This window comes from Zea mays, chromosome 1 (assembly GCF_902167145.1).
Source record: "Zea mays cultivar B73 chromosome 1, Zm-B73-REFERENCE-NAM-5.0, whole genome shotgun sequence".
Classification (NCBI taxonomy): domain Eukaryota; kingdom Viridiplantae; phylum Streptophyta; class Magnoliopsida; order Poales; family Poaceae; genus Zea; species Zea mays.
In genome coordinates this window covers 23,050,732-23,071,577 of record NC_050096.1, presented here as the reverse complement: position 1 = coordinate 23,071,577, position 20,846 = coordinate 23,050,732, and the positions used below count along the sequence as shown (strand labels likewise).

The 20,846-nt window shown below is 44.7% G+C and overlaps 1 protein-coding gene and 1 long non-coding RNA gene across 2 annotated transcripts; both read right to left on the bottom strand.

Moving 5' to 3' along the window:
- Window positions 1-13,196: 13,196 nt before the first annotated feature.
- On the bottom strand, window positions 13,197-20,598 carry LOC100285706 (SURF1). The gene is given in 6 exon segments (NM_001158597.1): window positions 13,197-13,765; window positions 16,993-17,276; window positions 17,735-17,909; window positions 19,851-20,092; window positions 20,182-20,285; window positions 20,366-20,598. Coding segments are annotated over 6 exon segments (1,035 nt in total). The 5' UTR covers window positions 20,526-20,598; the 3' UTR covers window positions 13,197-13,695.
- LOC109942910 (uncharacterized) lies at window positions 14,382-16,986 on the bottom strand. Its single transcript, XR_002265519.1, has 2 exons — window positions 15,329-16,986; window positions 14,382-15,256 (listed from the first exon to the last, which is right to left on the bottom strand). It is a non-coding gene; the product is annotated as an uncharacterized lncRNA (long non-coding RNA).
- Window positions 20,599-20,846: the final 248 nt, after the last annotated feature.

Below are 20,846 nucleotides of genomic sequence, written 5' to 3'. Positions count from 1 at the left end.
TGAAACGAATGCGTGAGATTGATGTCTTGGTGCTTAGAAGAGTTGTAGGAATGCTTGGTGTTCTCCTCCATGCGCCTAGGGGTCCCTTTTATAGCCCCAAGGCAGCTAGGAGCCGTTGAGAACACATCTGGAAGGCTATCTTTGCCTTCTGTCGTCGGGCGCACCGGACAGTCCGGTGCACACCGGACACTGTCCGGTGCCCGATTTGTTTCCATAAACAGCGCATCCGACCGTTGCTGTCTGAGTCAGACCTGCGCACCGTTGGCGCACCGGACATGTCCGGTGCACACCGGACAGTCCGGTGTACCTTCCCGACCGTTGGCTCGGCCACGTGTCGCGCGCCGATCGCGCGGCCGACCGTTGGCCCGGCCAACCGTTGGCTCACCGGACAGTCCGGTGCACACCGGACAGTCCGGTGAATTTTAGCCGAAGTCGCCGGAGAAAAACCCGAGAGCGGCCTCTTCGGCCGAGGCGGCCTGGCGCACCGGACACTGTCCGGTGCACCACCGGACACTGTCCGGTGCACCACCGGACAGTCCGGTGCCCCAGACCGAAGCAGCCCCTTGGCTGCACACAGCCAAGTCTTCTCTTCTCTTCTTCTTTCTGTTTCTAACACTTAGACAAATAAATTAGTACACAAAGCCAATGTACTAAGACTTAGAAACATACCTTTGCTCTAGATTTGCACTTTGTTCATCCATTGCATAAATTCACATTTAAGCACTTGAGTTGGCACTCAATCACCAAAATACTTAGAAATGGCCCAAGGGCACATTTCCCTTTCAATCTCCCCCTTTTTGGTGATTTATGCCAACACAACATAAAGCAACTAGAACAAGTACAAAATCACTTCAAATGAAAACTCAAATTGGTTTTGATTCAATTTTGGCATATATGGATCATCCTTTGCCACCACTTGGTTTGTTTTTGCAAATCAAACTCAAATCTCTATTTCTATGTCAAACACACATGTTGAGGCATAAAGAGAGTCATTCCAAAAGAGATTGATCAAAGATTTCAAAAACTCCCCCTATTTCCCATAATCAACACTTCTCCCCACAAGAAACCAACTTTTGATAATAGAGACAATAAAAGCTTTTGACACGACAAAAACTCTATTCTACTATTTTCAAAATCTCTCAAGTGGTAGCTGATCCATTTATTGCTTTGGCCTTTATTTTCTCCCCCTTTGGCATCAAGCACCAAAACGGGATCAATTGTGGCCCCATAACCCCATTGCCTCACCAAAATCTTCAATTAAGAGCAAATGGCAATAAGAGTTCATGAGATGGACTTGGAATAAGTTACCCTCTCATCGGTGTGCAGTGGAAGTCTTTCATGGTCCAAGTCCACCTTTCCCGTTCAATCCTCCTTCGAGACTAAATCATTAAACTCAAGCACATGGTTAGTCTCAAAGGGTCAAGTTGTAACACATCTCCCCCTAAACATGTGCAACACTTTGCAACGGACTTGTGAGGTCCAGGGAGTGTTTGTACAACTTGAGCACCACAATAAGCAACAAAATGCAAAAAGGAACATGATCAAAAGCATAAATACATGTATGCTACAATTCAATCCAGGTTCCGCGAATCTAAGACATTTAGCTCACTACGCAACCTGCAAAAGGTCTTCTCATCTAGAGGCTTGGTGAAGATATCGGCTAGCTGGTTCTCGGTGCTAACATGAAACACTTCGATATCTCCCTTTTGCTGGTGGTCTCTCAAAAAGTGATGCCGGATGTCTATGAGCTTTGTGCGGCTGTGCTCAACAGGATTTTCCGCCATGCGGATAGCACTCTCATTATCACATAGGAGTGGGACTTTGCTCAGATTGTAGCCAAAGTCCCTGAGGGTTTGCCTCATCCAAAGTAGTTGCGCGCAACACTGTCCTGCGGCAACGTACTCGGCCTCAGCGGTGGATAGGGCAACGGAAGTTTGTTTCTTAGAATTCCATGACACCAGGGACCTTCCTAAGAATTGGCACGTCCCCGATGTACTCTTCCTATCGACCTTACATCCAGCATAGTCGGAGTCTGAGTATCCTACTAAGTCAAAGGTAGACCCCTTTGGATACCAGAGCCCGAAGCAAGGCGTAGCAACTAAATATCTAAGAATCCGCTTCACCGCCACTAAGTGACACTCCTTAGGATCGGATTGAAATCTAGCACACATGCATACGCTAAGCATAATATCCGGTCTACTAGCACATAAGTAAAGCAAAGAACCTATCATTGACCGGTATGCTTTTTGATCAACGGACTTACCTCCTTTGATGAGGTCGGTGTGTCCGTCGGTCCCCATCGGAGTCTTTGCGGGCTTGGCGTCCTTCATCCCAAACCGCTTTAGCAGATATTGCGTGTACTTCGTTTGGGAGATGAAGGTGCCGTCCTTGAGTTGCTTCACTTGGAACCCAAGGAAGTAGTTCAACTCGCCCATCATCGACATCTCGAATTTTTGCGTCATCACCCTGCTAAACTCTTCACAAGACTTTTGGTTAGTAGAACCAAATATTATGTCATCGACATAAATTTGGCACACGAACAAATCACCATCACATGTCTTAGTGAAAAGAGTTGGATCGACTTTCCCAACCTTGAAAGCATTAGCAATTAAGAAATCTCTAAGGCATTCATACCATGCTCTTGGGGCTTGCTTAAGTCCATAGAGCGCCTTAGAGAGCTTACACACGTGGTCGGGGTACCGTTCATCCTCGAAGCCAGGGGGTTGCTCCACATACACCTCCTCCTTGATTGGCCCGTTGAGGAAAGCGCTCTTCACATCCATTTGATACAACCTGAAAGAATGGTGAGCGGCATATGCTAGCAAGATTCGAATTGACTCTAGCCTAGCCACAGGAGCAAAAGTCTCCTCAAAATCCAAACCTGCGACTTGGGCATAACCTTTTGCCACAAGTCGAGCCTTGTTTCTCATCACCACCCCGTGCTCGTCCTGTTTGTTGCGGAACACCCACTTGGTTCCCACAACATTTTGCTTCGGACGAGGCACCAGCGTCCAAACTTCATTTCTCTTGAAGTTGTTGAGCTCCTCCTGCATGGCCAACACCCAGTCCGGATCTAGCAAGGCCTCCTCTACCCTGAAAGGCTCAATAGAAGAGACAAAAGAGTAATGCTCACAAAAATTAACTAATCGAGAACGAGTAGTTACTCCCTTGCTGATGTCACCCAGAATTTGGTCGACGGGATGATCCCTTTGAATCATCGCTCGAACTTGGGTTGGAGGTGCCGGTTGCGCTTCTTCCTCCATCACATGATCAACTTGTGCTCCCCCTTGATCACACGCCTCCTGTTGATGAACCTGTTCATCGTCTTGAGTTGGAGGATGCACTGTTGTTGAGGAAGAAGGTTGATCTCGTTCAACTTGTTCCTGTGGCCGAACTTCTCCAATCGCCATGGTTCGTATAGCGGCCGTCGGAACATCTTCTTCATCTACATCATCACAATCAACAACTTGCTCTCTTGGAGAGCCATTAGTCTCATCAAATACAACGTCGCTAGAGACTTCAACCAAACCCGATGATTTGTTGAAGACTCTATACGCCTTTGTATTTGAGTCATAACCTAACAAAAACCCTTCTACAGCTTTGGGAGCAAACTTAGAATTTCTACCTTTCTTCACTAGAATGTAGCACTTGCTCCCAAATACACGAAAGTAAGATACATTGGGTTTGTTACCGGTTAGTAGCTCATACGACGTCTTCTTGAGGAGGCGATGAAGATAGACCCTGTTGATGGCGTGGCAAGCCGTGTTCACGGCTTCCGTCCAAAAGCACTCGGGGGTCTTGAACTCTCCTAGTATCGTCCTCGCCATGTCGATGAGCGTCCTGTTCTTCCTCTCTACCACACCATTTTGCTGTGGTGTGTAGGGAGCGGAGAACTCGTGCTTGATCCCTTCCTCTTCAAGGAACTCTTCCACTTGAAGGTTCTTGAACTCGGACCCGTTGTCGCTCCTTATCTTCTTCACTTTGAGCTCAAACTCATTTTGAGCCCTCCTGAGGAAGCGCTTGAGGGTCCCTTGGGTTTCAGACTTATCCTGCAAAAAGAACACCCAAGTGAAGCGGGAAAAATCATCTACAATAACTAGACCATACTTACTCCCTCCTATGCTCAGATAGGCGACGGGTCCGAAGAGGTCCATATGCAGCATCTCCAAGGGTCTTGATGTCGTCATCACATTTTTGGTGTGATGAGAGCCTCCCACTTGTTTCCCTGCTTGACAAGCTGCACAAGGTCTATCTTTTTCGAATTGAACATTAGTTAGACCTATTACATGTTCTCCCTTTAGAAGCTTGTGAAGGTTCTTCATCCCCACATGTGCTAAGCGGCGATGCCACAGCCAGCCCATGCTAGTCTTAGCAATTAAGCATGCATCTAGACCGGCCTCCTCTTTTGCAAAATCAACTAAGTAAAGTTTGCCGTCTAATACACCCTTAAAAGCTAGTGAACCATCACTTCTTCTAAAGACAGACACATCTACGTTTGTAAATAGACAGTTATACCCCATATTGCATAATTGACTAACAGATAGCAGATTATATCCAAGAGACTCTACTAAAAACACATTAGATATGGAGTGCTCATTAGAAATTGCAATTTTACCTAAACATTTTACCTTGCCTTGATTCCCATCACCGAATACAATTGAATCTTGGGAATCTTTATTCTTGACGTAGGAGGTGAACATCTTCTTCTCCCCCGTCATATGGTTTGTGCATCCGCTGTCGATAATCCAGCTTGAACCCCCGGATGCATAAACCTGCAAGGCAAATTTAGGCTTGGGTCTTAGGTACCCAACTCATGTTGGGTCCTACAAGGTTAGCACATATATCCTTAGGGACCCAAATGCAAGTTTTATCACCTTTGCATTTTGCCCCTAACTTCCTAGCAATTACTTTTCTATCCTTTCTACAAATTGCAAATGAAGCATTCAAAGCACAATAAATTGTAGAAGGTTCATTTGCTACTTTCCTAGGAGCATGAATAACATTCTTTTTAGGAGCAACATTTTTCCTAGTAACATTTCTATCATACACATATGAAGAACTAGGAGCAAACATGGCATGAGAATCATAAACATGTGAATCATTACAAGCATTTCTAGCATGTCTCCTATCATGGTACATGAAAGCATGATTCTTCTTAACACTATTAGCCATAGGAGCCTTCCCTTTCTCCTTGGTGGAGATAGGAGTCTTATGGCTTGTTAAGTTCTTGGCTTCCCTCTTGAAGCCAAGCCCATCCTTAATTGAGGGGTGTCTACCAACCGTGTAGGCATCCCTAGCAAATTTTAGTTTATCAAAATTACTCTTGCTAGTCTTAAGTTGAGCATTAAGACTAGCTAATTCATCATTCAATTTTGAAATAGAAACTAAGTGTTCGCTACAAGCATTAATATCAATATCCTTACACCTAGTGCAAACTTCAACATATTCAACACAAGAGTTGGATTTATTTGCTTCTACTAGTTTAGCATTTAACTCATCATTTATGCTCTTTAAGTTAGAAATAGAATCATGGCATGTTGATACTTCACAAGCAAGCATTTCATTCCTCTTAATTTCTAATGCAAGGGATTTTTGAGCCTCTACAAACTTATCATGTTCTTCATACAACAAATCCTCTTGCTTTTCTAAAAGTATATTCTTTTCATTCAAGGCATCAATTAATTCATTAATTTTGTCTATCTTAGATCTATCTAAGCCCTTGAATAAACATGAATAATCTACTTCATCCTCACTAGATTCATCATCACTAGAAGAATCATAAGTATTAGCATTACGAGTGGTTACCTTCTTTTCCCTTGCCATGAGGCAAGTGTGATGCTCGTTGGGGAAGAGGGATGACTTGTTGAAGGCGGTGGCGGCGAGTCCTTCGTTGTCGGAGTCGGACGAGGAGCAATCCGAATCCCACTCCTTTCCAATATGAGCCTCGCCCTTTGCCTTCTTGTAATTCTTCTTCTTTTCCCATTTTCCACTCTTCTTTTCCTGGTCACTATCATTATCGGGGCAATTAGCGATAAAGTGACCAATCTTACCACACTTGAAGCATGAGCGCTTCCCCTTCGTCTTGGTCTTGTTGGGATGCTCCTTGCGACCCCTTAACACCGTCTTGAAGCGCTTAATGATGAGAGCCATTTCTTCATCATTAAGCCCGGCCGCCTCAATTTGCGCCACCTTGCTTGGTAGTGCCTCTTTGCTTCTCGATGCCTTGAGAGCAATGGGTTGAGGCTCGTGGAGTGGACCGTTCAACGCATCGTCGACATATCTTGCTTCCTTGATCATCATCCGCCCGCTCACGAATTTTCCGAGTACTTCCTCGGGCGTCATCATCGTGTACCTGGGATTCTCACGAATATTGTTCACGAGATGAGGATCAAGAATGGTAAAGGACCTGAGTAGTAGGCGGACGACGTCGTGGTCCGTCCAACGCGTGCTTCCGTAGCTCCTTATTTTGTTGATAAGGGTCTTGAGCCGGTTGTAAGTTTGAGTTGGCTCTTCTCCCCTTATCATGGCGAATCGTCCAAGCTCGCCCTCCACCAACTCCATCTTGGTGAGCATGGTGATGTCGTTCCCCTCGTGAGAGATCTTGAGGGTGTCCCATATCTGCTTGGCATTGTCCAAGCCGCTCACCTTATTGTATTCTTCCCTGCACAAAGATGCTAAGAGAACAGTAGTAGCTTGTGCATTTCTATGAATTTGTTCATTTATAAGCATAGGACTATCCGAGCTATCAAATTTCATTCCATTCTCCACAATCTCCCATATGCTTGGATGGAGAGAGAATAAGTGACTACGCATTTTGTGACTCCAAAATCCGTAGTCCTCCCCATCAAAGTGTGGGGGTTTGCCAAGAGGAATGGAAAGCAAATGCGAATTCGAACTATGTTGAATACGAGAATAATCAAATGAAAAGTTCGAATTGACCGTCTTTTTGTAGTCGTTGTCACCATCCTTTTGGGAAGAAGTAGATTCATCACTATCGTCGTAGTAGATGATCTCCTTGATGCGCCTTGTCTTCTTCTTCTTCCCATCTTTGTGCCTGTGGCCCGAGCCTGAGTCGTTGGACTTGTCATCCCTTGGCTCGTTGACGAAGGACTCCTTCTCCTTGTCGTTGATCACAATTCCCTTCCCCTTAGGATCCATCTCTTCGGGCGGTTAGTCCCTTTCTTGAAGAGAACGGCTCCGATACCAATTGAGAGCACCTAGAGGGGGGGTGAATAGGTGATCCTGTAAAACTTCAAAACTTAAGCCACAAAAACTTGTTAAGTGTTAGCACAATTATGGCCAAGTGGCTAGAGAGAACTCAAAACACGATAACCACAAGAAAGCAATCACAGAGTTGACACGGTGGTTATCCCGTGGTTCGGCCAAGTACAAAACTTGCCTACTCCACGTTGTGGCGTCCCAACGGACGAGAGTTGCACTCAACTCCTCTCAAGTGATCCAATGATCAACTTGAATACCACGGTGTTTTTCTTTCCTTTGATCTTTTCCCGTTTGCGAGGAATCTCCACAACTTGGAGTCTCTCGCCCTTACAATTGAGTTCACAAAGAAATACGGAGTAAGGTGGGTATTAGCAACGCACACAAGACTCGAAAATCAGAGCAACAACACGCACACAAGTCGCAACAAGAGCTCGCAATGCAACACAAAGAGTTCACAACTCCACAAGAGCTCTATATGCTATCACAATGAAACGAATGCGTGAGATTGATGTCTTGGTGCTTAGAAGAGTTGTAGGAATGCTTGGTGTTCTCCTCCATGCGCCTAGGGGTCCCTTTTATAGCCCCAAGGCAGCTAGGAGCCGTTGAGAACACATCTGGAAGGCTATCTTTGCCTTCTGTCGTCGGGCGCACCGGACAGTCCGGTGCACACCGGACACTGTCCGGTGCCCGATTTGTTTCCATAAACAGCGCATCCGACCGTTGCTGTCTGAGTCAGACCTGCGCACCGTTGGCGCACCGGACATGTCCGGTGCACACCGGACAGTCCGGTGTACCTTCCCGACCGTTGGCTCGGCCACGTGTCGCGCGCCGATCGCGCGGCCGACCGTTGGCCCGGCCAACCGTTGGCTCACCGGACAGTCCGGTGCACACCGGACAGTCCGGTGAATTTTAGCCGAAGTCGCCGGAGAAAAACCCGAGAGCGGCCTCTTCGGCCGAGGCGGCCTGGCGCACCGGACACTGTCCGGTGCACCACCGGACACTGTCCGGTGCACCACCGGACAGTCCGGTGCCCCAGACCGAAGCAGCCCCTTGGCTGCACACAGCCAAGTCTTCTCTTCTCTTCTTCTTTCTGTTTCTAACACTTAGACAAATAAATTAGTACACAAAGCCAATATACTAAGACTTAGAAACATACCTTTGCTCTAGATTTGCACTTTGTTCATCCATTGCATAAATTCACATTTAAGCACTTGAGTTGGCACTCAATCACCAAAATACTTAGAAATGGCCCAAGGGCACATTTCCCTTTCAGTTTGAAGGAAAAACATAATTGATTAGAGATGTAAAAGGTTTTAAGGGTCTGTTTGGTTGGGCTGTGGCTGTGAAAAAAGTTATTGTGGGCTGTGAGCTGTGGAAAAAGCTGCTGTAGGTTGTAAGCTGTTAAAAAACTAAAAACTGTTTGGTGGAAACCACTAAAAGTCATTAAAAATTCTTCGATATATGTTTTCATAGTTCCATCTGAAAAGCCACTAAAAGCAGGTCCAGAGGTGCTTTCAGATTTGCACTACGAGAAAGTCGGCTTTTAGGAAAAGCTGCTTCCTGGATCCAGCCCTTTGGTCGGCTTTTGGCTTTTAGGGGGGGCAAAAGCCAAAACCAAAAGTCAAACCAAACACACCCTAAGTAGTTCAAATATGTTATAAAACTTCGGCTGGATGTAGTGGATTAAACAATCTATCTACAAAACTATTTCAGCAAACTACATCAAGTCTTCAAAAACCATTCTAACAAAATTTACTAATCTAACTAACTCACTAACAAAAACTAATTTCTAAACTGTATTTCTTCTACATATAATAGCTAGTCTAACTAATAATACTAATAATCTAATTAAAAAATAAGTAATCTAACTAACAATACTAATCGAACTTAACTACCTGCCTCACTAACTAATCTAGCTAAGCCAATAAATAATATGTATTTACAAACTCTAACTCACTAACCAACCATAACTTAGAAATGGATATTGAAATAACGATTAGAAAGAGAGGAAGTAACTTGCCTATGAAGGGGTGCGCTTGAGGGTCACACTAAGGGGGTGTTTGGTTACACCCCGCTAAAATTTAGCCCCTGTCCCATCGAATGTTTGAACCTCTGTTCCGGGTATTAAATGTAGTCGGATTATAAAACTAATTTGTCAGCCGAAGATTAAAAGACGAGACGAATCTAGTCCAGTTGGTTGGGTCTATATTTCATACTCCTATTTAAAAGTCAAACGCTTTATGTGACACGGGCTAAACTTTAGCAGGAGCAACCAAACACCCCCTAACAAGTGAAGACGATAGAGACGTCGTCTTCGGTCACCAAAGTCTAGCATCGAGTGCGAATACCTATTTAGGGTCTGGGGAGGGAACAAAGGAGTGAGGGAGGGACCAAAGGGGAGGGAGGGAGAGGGAAGATGCAGATGGGCGGTAGGTTGGTAGAGGACATGTGACGATGTGGAGCGGGTGACGATGTTGCACGTCTAGAGAAAGAACAAGAGAGGAGGCTATCGCGTGGCTCTGTATTTTTTCCTTGCTGTGCCATTTGAGGTGACGCGACATCTAGGTCGATGGTGCTGCAAGAGGCGACACATCACCGGTGAACAAGCGATTGGCCTACCATGATGGTAGCACAGTTGGTGGGTCGGTGCGGCGGTTCGGTTTGACCGTGACAGGGAGATTGACGTGGTTAAACATGTTAGATTGAAGAAAATATTTAATATTATTTTTGTAAATATTTCCATTTTAAAAAAGATTCTAGATACGCGCTGTTCCATGCTCTGATACGCGAATTTGGAGTTGATCCGGAGCTTGGATACAAAAGGCTGGAAGCTTTTAAGCCTTTGGTTACTGCTGTGCTGGTACAATACAAGGTGTCGTTTGGTTCATATATTTGTAACACAATGACTAACTGATAACGTTAAATCATGTTTGTTTTAGTCCAACCGTAATCGAATACCACACTAAAAATTGATACCAGGCTATTCAAATTTGTTACCATCAGTAATCGAGCGTAAATCATTACCAGTACCATTTGCGTTACATTTCTTAAACCAAACATCACTCAAGTTCCATCGGCTCGACAATGAAAGCGCATTTATCGGCCTCCCCTTTCCGAAAGGACCGAAGGAGCGACTACTGAGCGGAAGTTCCATCGAAGTGGCGGGCTTGCAGGCAGCTTTGTTGACAAAGGAAACGAAAAAGGGAGGGCGGCCACGCCAGAGCCAGTCTGCCACATGGTTCCATGGCATCTTCACCAGGGCCGGCCGTAGGGCGGCTACCACTGCTAGGCCTTTGACATTTCGGAGCCCCCTCTCCAGGTCGGCTGTCTGCCTGCGTCGTCCTTTCGGCCTTTCCCTCCTCCCCTCCCCCTCTCGCACGCTGGCTCACCGCTGCTGTGCCCAACGCACTGCCACCACCGAGCGATCTGGGGCCGCGGTGACGGTGATTTTCCCAATCAGCAACGTGCAGACTGCAGCTGCGATCTTGGCATGTTCCTGGGTCGTACTACTAGTAACTTTTCCTCCGAGCGAGATTGCCCGCCATGTGACCTCTTGTTCCCCGCCAAAGCTACCGCTCCGTGGCAACTGGCATGGACAGGACACACACACACACTGCGAAGGAACACGCTACGAGTGTCTGTCGGGGTTTGATCCGATCCGGACAAGAGACGGATCCGATGTGCGGCCGCGGCGATTGCGGGCTTTCCGGGCGGACATGTGGCCCGCCGTGAGCAGTTAGGCTAATCACCATCATGGTTAGTGTCCGTTCGTCCGTGGCGCTCTACCGTTTGGCAGCAGCGCCATTAAAGAGGGCTCGACCTGCCGCTACTGCCACTTTTGGACGCACGCCATCGATAGAGTGGTTGACACGATAAGGAAAAAGAACCGGGCTAGAAGCGTACGAGCAGGGTCTCCGGACCTTGCCTGAGCCCGTGCAATCAAACTGGGGAGGTACCGGTACCGTCACATGCAGAGAAATGCTGACGCGCCCTTGTCACTGCGAAACGACGCACACAGCAGGGTACTGTACGCGTCTGTACGAGCCATCCGGGCCCTTCTTCTTTTCCCGTTCGGGCGTTCACACTCACGCCTCTCTCTTGAAGGGAATTCATACTCGCTGCAACGTGCACGTGGACCCAGCGTCCCAGCCCCTCCTATACCACCAGATCACAGTTATTTTCACTGTACGTCCAGCATCTTCTCGTGTAGATACAGCGCTGAAGAACAGAGGTCAGAAGGGGGACAAGTGGAACTGGAAACAGCATCGCAGCTCACAAGCGAGGCATGGCTGAAGTTATTATTACTCCCTCCCTGCTCTGGCATCTTGTCCACAATGAAAATGGTGATGAACAATTACTCCTTGGTACAAAATAGGCAGTACATGGACTTCTCGGAATGCGTACAACCAAACGCTATTGAAGCCCGGAGGGCGATACTAGCTCGAAGATATAAGATAACTTCAATGGTATTGACTTTTAGCGATAGCTCGTAATGTTACGCTTTTACGAATGGACCACAGCTTTACATGATCTTGAGAAATGTATATCTAAAGACTAGCTATTAACCGGAATATAGCTTCCCTCTCTTCCATTCAAATATAAAATTTACTTAGAGCTAGCTAACACATTACTATTAGAGGGCCTTAACACTCAATCATCTGATTATTCATATATATATATATATATATATATATATATATATATATATATATATATATATATATATATATATATATATATATATATATATATATATATATATATATCGAAACAACAAGGACGACAGCAAAACTTTTTAGTCCTAAACAAATTAAGATAGGATACAATTTAGAGCCAACACCCAAGGCTATTTTTCATGCACTCCTATTCAAAACCAAATATATAGGTATATTTTATCCATTTGAGTCTCTTTTTACTGCCTCTTCTCGTATCAACTTCAGCCTATATATCGCTGCCTTTCTTCCTATTACTATCGTGCATTAAAATTCCACTACGCACTAATGCCTCTAAACTGTTGGGTGTCCAAACCATCTCAGCCAATGTTCACCAAAGTTTTCTTCAAATGATGCTACCTCTGCTCTACCACGTATTTTATTGTTTTGGATTCAGTCACTTGCCTGCAACCATATCTATCGAACATGTCGTCCTTTTAGACCAATATTCGGTACCATACAACATATGAGGTCTAACCATCATCCTATAAAACTTGTCTTTTAGCTTCTCTTATCTCACATATTCTGTTTTAGTCCTACTAGGTCAAATAATTATATCTAGAGTTCCTTGACATAACTTTAGTTTCCTATATTTACTCTTGTACGACTTTTATCAGCTAGCACCACATCATTCGTAAAAGGCATACACATGCATATCCTCTTATATGTTCCTTATAACCTCATCCATTGTCAAGGCTAAAAGATAAAAACTCAAAATTCACCATATAGTTCTATTCTAATCATAAAGACACATGTGTTTCCATTACATGTTTGAACACTAGTCACCACATTGTTGTACATGTATTTAATGAGTTTATCGTACTCTATTGAACTCTATATGTCCAAAGCCCACCGTATAACATTTTTTTAATATTTTACCACAAGTCTTCTCTAAGCCAATGAAAACCATGTATAAGTCTTTACCCTTATATTGTTTTGTTACTTATTAAAAAATAGCTTCTACGATTGGTCTTTCAAACATAAAACCAAATTGATTATAAAGATCCTCATTATCTCTCTCAATAGATGCTCAATAACACTCCCGTAGTTGTATAGTGTGGTTCATCAACATAATTCTCTTGGTAAATAATATAACTTTATATGTATTCCTTATTATTCTTTTAGATTAGTACCAAGCGTCCACTCGTTAAGCATCTTGATATCTTGATTCATAGACTTGTCTCGAAAATAATTCAAAATACCCTTTTCAGAAGGCATTGCAACTAACCGTTGATGGAGAAAAAACAATGGCCATGTCCAATCGTGCAGTGAAACTGAATACAGACACAATTCATTCAGATGTCAGTTTTCATATATTATGGCAACTAGTAGAACAGAGCTGCCTGTGCAAGCATCCATTAGGAGATGAATAATCTGGGAACAAACTCTGTCTTGAGCTGGTGTGTCCTCGACGCGAGCCCGCGACAGAACAACTTTTCCGGTGGAGCAGTCAACGTGAAAAAAAAACGCTGGAAGAACAAGCAGCTAAAGTTCCCCGCCAAAATATTACTACAAGGAAACCACAAGTCTTACAGGCCTTCCAAGTTATGATCATCAGAAATCTGACTAACAAAATTGCTGTAACCCCAGAGCTCAACTGTGAGATACCCAGTATCAATGTAGAACAACTTGGAACAAAAAAGTGCAATGTTATACTTATTGCCAGACACGAAAGAACCAGTACCATGGGCATCTTCCAGTGCAGAAGCATAAACCATGCGCGCAAATGGACGTTCATGCGGAAGTTTGGACTAAATTCCTGCTATAACCTGACCTTCTTTGCTTTTATCCGCTTGGAAGCCATGTAAGTCACAGCAGCAGAAAGAGTGTACCTAACAGAAAACAAACATATAAGGCGGTGAGCTGATGCACACAAGGAAGCAAATGCCACATTTGCATAATCAATATCCCATAAAGATGCCTAATTCTTATAGCCTATTAAAAGACTGGGGTGATGGTGTGTCGTATGTGTCTGTGTTGTGTGTGTTTTGTAAGGGTGAGCGTGTGTTTGTGTTGTGCGTGTTCTGTTTGTTCCGGGCCTCAGTTTGTCCCGGGCCTCAGGCCCTTTTTCCCTCTACTTAAATTTAATGATACACAGCCCTCCTGCGTATTCGAGAAAAAAAAATAAAGATGCCTAATTCTGGAAAAATAAATAGCCCATGCATCAAAACAGCCTATCAGCTCATCACATTTGATTATGTGAGAATGCATGTAAGTTCAGTGCAAGAGAGTTCAGGACAAGAACCCCATAATATGTTATTTAATGATACGCAGCCCTCCTGCGTATTCGAGAAAAAAAAATAAAGATGCCTAATTCTGGAAAAATAAATAGCCCATGCATCAAAACAGCCTATCAGCTCATCACATTTGATTATGTGAGAATGCATGTAAGTTCAGTGCAAGAGAGTTCAGGACAAGAACCCCATAATATGTTGGAGATTCTCTTCAGCAGAGTCTTACCCCCCTAGCTTTTTTCTCGATTTCTACAACTCAATTTATACATGGCCTTATCCTAAGATCCCATCACTTCGGTTACATAATGCACAGACATCACTGAATATGTAAGTCAGCACAACAGTATACTGCTGTAGTTCTCAGTATGAGTGTGCAACAGCCAACAAGCAATGGTTCAACAGGGAAAGTCTAGTTGAACAATGATACATGGTGAACCCACCTAAGTGAAGCTATTTTTCTTGAATATATTGATCATTCCAGTATCTGATTTGCACATAACACACATCAAAAAGGAGTTTTCTATGTTCAAAACAAGTATATCTTGCTGAGAAGATGTCGATTATCATGGTTTGCTGGTGTTGAGCTGCTAAACTCAAAGTCAGTTATAGAAATTCACATTCCTAGAGCACATGAACTTATTATCAACCGCGCATATCAGATAAAGTCACAGATTACTGTCCGAGCCTTAGTGACAAGGTTCCCGGAACGTTGGGAACGAGGAACGGGAACGAGGAACGCGGTACGTCTGTTAAAGCAACATGGAACGTTGAGGGGTATACAGCTGATCGACGTTCATTCGATGCGTGGAACGTGTTCCCAACGATTTAGGAACGAAGTTAGGGAACGATTGTAATGGAACAGGGAACGATGCGTAATTAAAACAAGCAATGACACATACATAATATATAATATATGTATATATAACTGATAATGATGGGATCCCGATAATGATAAGTCATAGTGTCTTAGCTTATTTATATATATATAAGAAACATGAACCTCGACTGTTTGACGCAATCACATTGATTAGGGGCTTGTTTTTAATATCCGTCCATCCATCGGACACAATCGAAACACCTTGTGTCAACCTAATGCATGATTAAAAGTGAGTTTTTGGGACAAAACCATATAATGAAAAGGCAATAAAATTAAGAACTTACCATGTACTTTTAAGTGGTGCTAAGTCGGTCTCCACACTTCTCTTGCATGCATCTAGGAGAGTTGTCCCTGCCTTTTCACTCGACGGACCTTTATAATCTTTTGGACCATTTTTTATTGCCATTATCATTTGTGAAAATTGAGGGCTCCTCAACACATTGAATGGAATACCGTTGGCACATAAAAATTTGGTAATTTCCATATCGACAGATTCTCTTTGGGCTACTCCAAACGATTTTGCCAACGGATTCAGAGTGGACGTCCCTGATGTTGATCTCATATGATATCCTTTACTATCAGCTTCTTTCACCTTTTCCCGCAAAGCTTTGCTCTTGTTGGGATCGTTTTGCAATGACATACAACGAGCAATTTGTGCCTTTTTACCAGGTAATGGACCAAGCAAATGAACACGAACTCTAGTTAAACTACCTTTGTACGATTTCTTGCAATGTTTACATTGCCACTCCTTTGTTCCACCAACATTTTTTCCACTCGGAACACCAATAATATTAATTTCATCTAGTAGTGGATGTCTCATACCAGTAGCCGCAGTCGTAGCCCCATCTTCGTCACCGCTGTCTGCGTCACCATCTTGGATATCTACAGGCACATCTTGGATGACTTGCACATCATCATCTTCTTTTTCATCTGCACGCTTTCTTTTGCTTGAAGAACCGAAAACCATGTCTGCGACTGCGGTATTCAGACTTTGAGTTGGGCTGTTGTGGCACTGTACTGCGGTATTGTGAGGAGGTCTATAAGTCTATTTAAATAATAGCGTAGCCTGTACGCGTCCAAGTCCCAGTGACCCAGTCCATTCCTCTTCCACTGCAACGCGTCCACTCCCAGTCCATTCCTGTTCGTCTCCCCCACTGCAACGTGGCGAGCGGCCGGCCGCCGGCATCCAGTCTATTCCTCTTCCTCTTCTCCACTGCAACGCGGCGAGCGGCCCTAACCCTACGCTTCCTCTTCCACCGACGACGCGCGAACAGAGTGGTCCTCTTCCACGGGCGGCCAGACTTCAGCGCGGCTGATTCCCCTTCCTCTTCCACGCGGTTCGATTCCTCTCCCCCTTCCTCTTCCCTTCCTCTTCCCCTTCCTCTTACCTTCCTCTTCCATCGCGCGGTCGGTCCCCGCGCTTCCCTTCCTCTTCCATCGCGCGGTCGGTCCCAGCGCTTCCCTTCCCTTTCCATCGCGCGGCCGGTCCCAACGCGGTGGTCGGACTCGGACGACGGCAGCGCGGCCGCCGGACGACGCATCACCCAGCGCGGCATCGTCCCAGCGCGTCCCAGCGCGACGACCGCACGACGCATCACCCAGCGCGGCGACCGGAGTCGGACGACGGCAGCGCGGCGGCGCGGCTTCCTCACGGTACGCGTTCCTAACCTTGAAAATCTACGTTCCGCGACCGTTTCTTGATATGTTCCGCGACGTTCCCGTTCCTCGTTTCGGGACGAAGTTCCCGGAACGCGGTACGCGGCGTCGTTCCGCGTTCCCTGTCACTAAGGTCCGAGCTACAAACATCCAGATGAGAGCAGTAATGACTAGTTCGTAGGTCCCATCAGGATGAGTGAAACTACTAGTAACAACAGACAGAAAATAAAACTGACAAATGATGATATAATACAGCTGCAAATTAGCGATGAGCTTGGGGTTAAATGTATACCATGTAAACGTGTATTTAAGATGGTCATCTGGCATCACTGAGTGACGAATCAAGGTGTTGACATCTTTTGGAACAGGATAAGGGTTTGTTGGAGATACATCTTCATTTATATCTTCAATATAAACAGTATTCTCAGGAAGTCCACAAGCACGAGCAATCATGGGAACATCCACATAAAACCACTGGCCACTATTGGGCTCATTAGCTGGAACAAATATGCTTGGCTTCTCACTTCCACGGATTACTCCAATAACCCTTACAGGTGGCATCCTAGGTTTTTCAAACTGCAAAAGGTAACTTGCATAAATTTTGCGCCTAGATGAATCAATAGTGTCATACAAATACAACTAGAGGGATATGGATACTTTGAATGGTCGTAAGCAAAACTTATGGCATCATATGATCATAATAATAATTATTTGATTCAGCTGTCACAAACACCCGACAACCAGCCTATACTATCCATACCATTATCGTTCAAGAAGGCACAAAAAGATTTATAGCAGGACTAGTAAAAGCAATAATAAATATAATTTATTCAGTATAAAAGGGTTGACACAACACTATCATGTACAAAGAGTTCACATACCATGGAACACAAAAAATAATTACATTATAACACACAGAAACATGTGGCGATTGAATTTGATGAGAACAATAGCAAGCTTTTGACAGTTTGATACATTCATAAATTCAGTTAACATATTGTAAACTATGCAAAAAGATAGGGAACAAACATCACCTCAGGAGACGATTTAGGCTTGTTAGACCAAAACTTCCACCACGAACCTTTTTCGTCTGGCTTAACAGCTTTTGGGGGCTCTGAAGCTTCATCCAGGATCTGGAGATCCTTAACGTTTTTATCATGCCATCCACGAGGAACCCATCCTCTATTCACAAGGATAGGTGACTGCAAGCTGACAAACCATTTCTTAGAAAGATGAAGATAACCTGTAAAACATTGATTAATTTTGAATTTCTAGGGATTATCTACAGGCCACTTGGGCATTTTAGGCCCATCATACACTCAAATTTTGTGCCGGACATCAAGCAGATATAACAGTCCAATTTCTCTCACACATAACCCTAGCTTCTTTCTTCCCTGGACACCGTTCAGTACCACCACCTGACCCGACACTACACTGCCACAGCTTACTGGCATTGCCTCCAATATTGATGAACCCATCGAGCCTGAAAACCTCACTCCCCCACTCGAGCATCTTATATTTCAACACCAGCAAGCATCTCTATTGCATCGTCTCCAATATTGATGTTCCAGGGGTCTTCCCTTCGAGTCCACCCCAACCACCACAAACTCAAAACCCAAAAAACTCCACAGAGGAAATCAATATCACCCAGAGGAGGATGTGCCGGCTCCCACCTGCTGGACATAAAAAGTTCAGGTGCGGGGGGGGGGGGGGGGGATTGGATAGGACACCCCCCCACCCCACACACACACACACAAAATTCTATTCTATGGTTGCAGTATGGGCTGAATGTGAAGACGGGTGGCAGTCCTGAAGCAGGAGGCTTCCGGTGGGGTTCAAACAAGCTACCAGATGCACTGAAGTATTTGATCAGTGAGTCTTCAAGTTTCAGATGAGTAACTATAAGAAAAAAAGTTTTGAGGAGTCGGTGCAAACTAGGAAGTGGGTTCATTTGAAGTGATGCTGCCATCTAAGAATACTGATGGAAAAGTAACCTGACTTAAGCTGAAGTTGGGAGCAGTCTGGAAATTGACTTTAGTTTGCAGAAAGTTAGTAGTTTCTGTTATGTTAGTTGCTGGTTTCAGCAATGGTGTCTGTGTTGCGCTTCTCCTAAACTTTAGGTGTGTTCACTATTAGGCATGGTGTTTAGGTGCTGTCAACAGAAGTTTGGTAACCCCCATGAATGCAGTAAAATGTAAACTGTTTAGACAGTCTTCTAGTTGGAGTACAGAACAGTGGCAATAGTTTTTTTTTTCGAGATTGATATGCCAGGAATGAGTAGGAGATAAAATCAAAGGGGGCATAGCAAACAAGTCACTCATAGATATGCATCAACTGATCCAAGAACAAAGAAGTTATCAGATTGCACAAGACACAAATACTCAACTGTGACCATACAGGTTCCTTCCATGCATACTTAACAAGTAATTTCGCTACAAATTAAAACTGAACCCACATCTCTACCCCTATCCATATCACACAGATGCTCATGCATGAGGGCACGCATACTTCCGCTTCGGTTGTCACAAAACTACAAATACGCAAGATTATTACCCACCATGGTTTTAAAATCTGTGTTATCTCTTGACTCAGTTCATTTATTGATACATGAAAAAACAACAGAAGTGTTTGAATCTAGGCAAGCTTTGCAAATTTTCAATGAAGATATTACATGACTTTTCAAATCATTCATAACCAAATGAAAAATTCATTTTACAAATAAAGGCAATGGAGGGGGTATATAAATTGAGCCAGTTTAGAATTAGAGCATTAGATGACTGTTAACTTGTGCATCTTTTCTAATTCAATCATGAATTCATGATGGATTGACTGACAAGTCTTCCTAGCTGCTTTGCATGATCATATCTGATACTGGATCATCATTTCATTTGACTTTGTCAAAGATTTTTTTTCCTTAATTGAATTCTTTTTGACCAAATCACCATTTCCAATTTGACCATAGCCAGGCTTCTATGAATATTCACCAAATGCAGTAGGTTTGTGTGTCAAAAAAATTAGTAGCTTTGCACAAGGACTTTACAAAGGACATCAAACTCGATCAGAGTGATAGACCTCGCAAGAGTGCAATGTTGGTGTTCATGGTAATTTGAAAGATAGGGGCTGTGATTAATCATGTTCCAAATAGTTTACCTGTCAGGCGTCGACCTAGGAATCAATGGAGTGATCACATAATACCCATTCTCCGTGACACCTGAGATGCTCCGGGAGCGAGGCCCGATGAATACCGACTTCTCCTTGTCGAAATCACCCTCGCACACAATTTTTCGGAACTCCAGTGCTGACGGATCACGAAGGACCGAGGATAAGGCGGACTCGTTCCACGCCACGGGCTCCATCTCCAGCCTCCGCGTCCTGTAATCCAGCATCTCTATCTGAGGTCGACCAGGAAACAGCACACGGTGAGGTCCCGAAAGCCAACAAAACGAAACAGTAAGTAATGAGTTCGCGTGCGCGGTATGACCTTTTCCTGCCTCCGGAAGAGCTGCCATGTGCCGAGCCCGAAGGTGATGGCGCCGGGAGCGAAGAGGAAGAGTTTGGACCACGCGCTGGCCTCATTGCCTGCCCCTGCGAGTGGGACGCGACGCGATTTGAGGATGATTCGCAAAGCATTTCGGAAGACTATGGTTGTTAGGGTACATGGATACCTGGGGGCGGCGGCGCGGCCGCTGCGGGAGGACGCGATAGAAGGGGAGGTGGTGGCGATGAGGTGTGAGAAGTGGATGCGCGAGAGGGGAGGAGGCAGTGCTCGCCGCCGCCGCCGCCGCGCAGACGGAGGCGGAGGTGCTTGGAGAGCGATGCCGCCATCTCGGAGGTCAGCGAGGGCCAGGGGTTGGTCGTTTGGACTTTGGACTCGAGAGCTCGGACTGGACGGGAGAACGGAGAAGGCAGCAGCCACCAGCGCAGATAGAAAAAGTTTGCAATTTTTTTCGTTGGAACAGAGTTTCGAGAATGTGCGTTTTTAGTATTTGTAAACATTATTAAAACCATATGTTCTTTGCATGCATGTAAGTGCATTTATCTGAGCACAAAAAACAGAGGTACAGAAGCTGGAAAAACTGATAATGCACTTACATGTAGGGCTGGAAAAAAAGCTCGAGCTCGACGAGCTGGCTCGGGCTCGCAGTA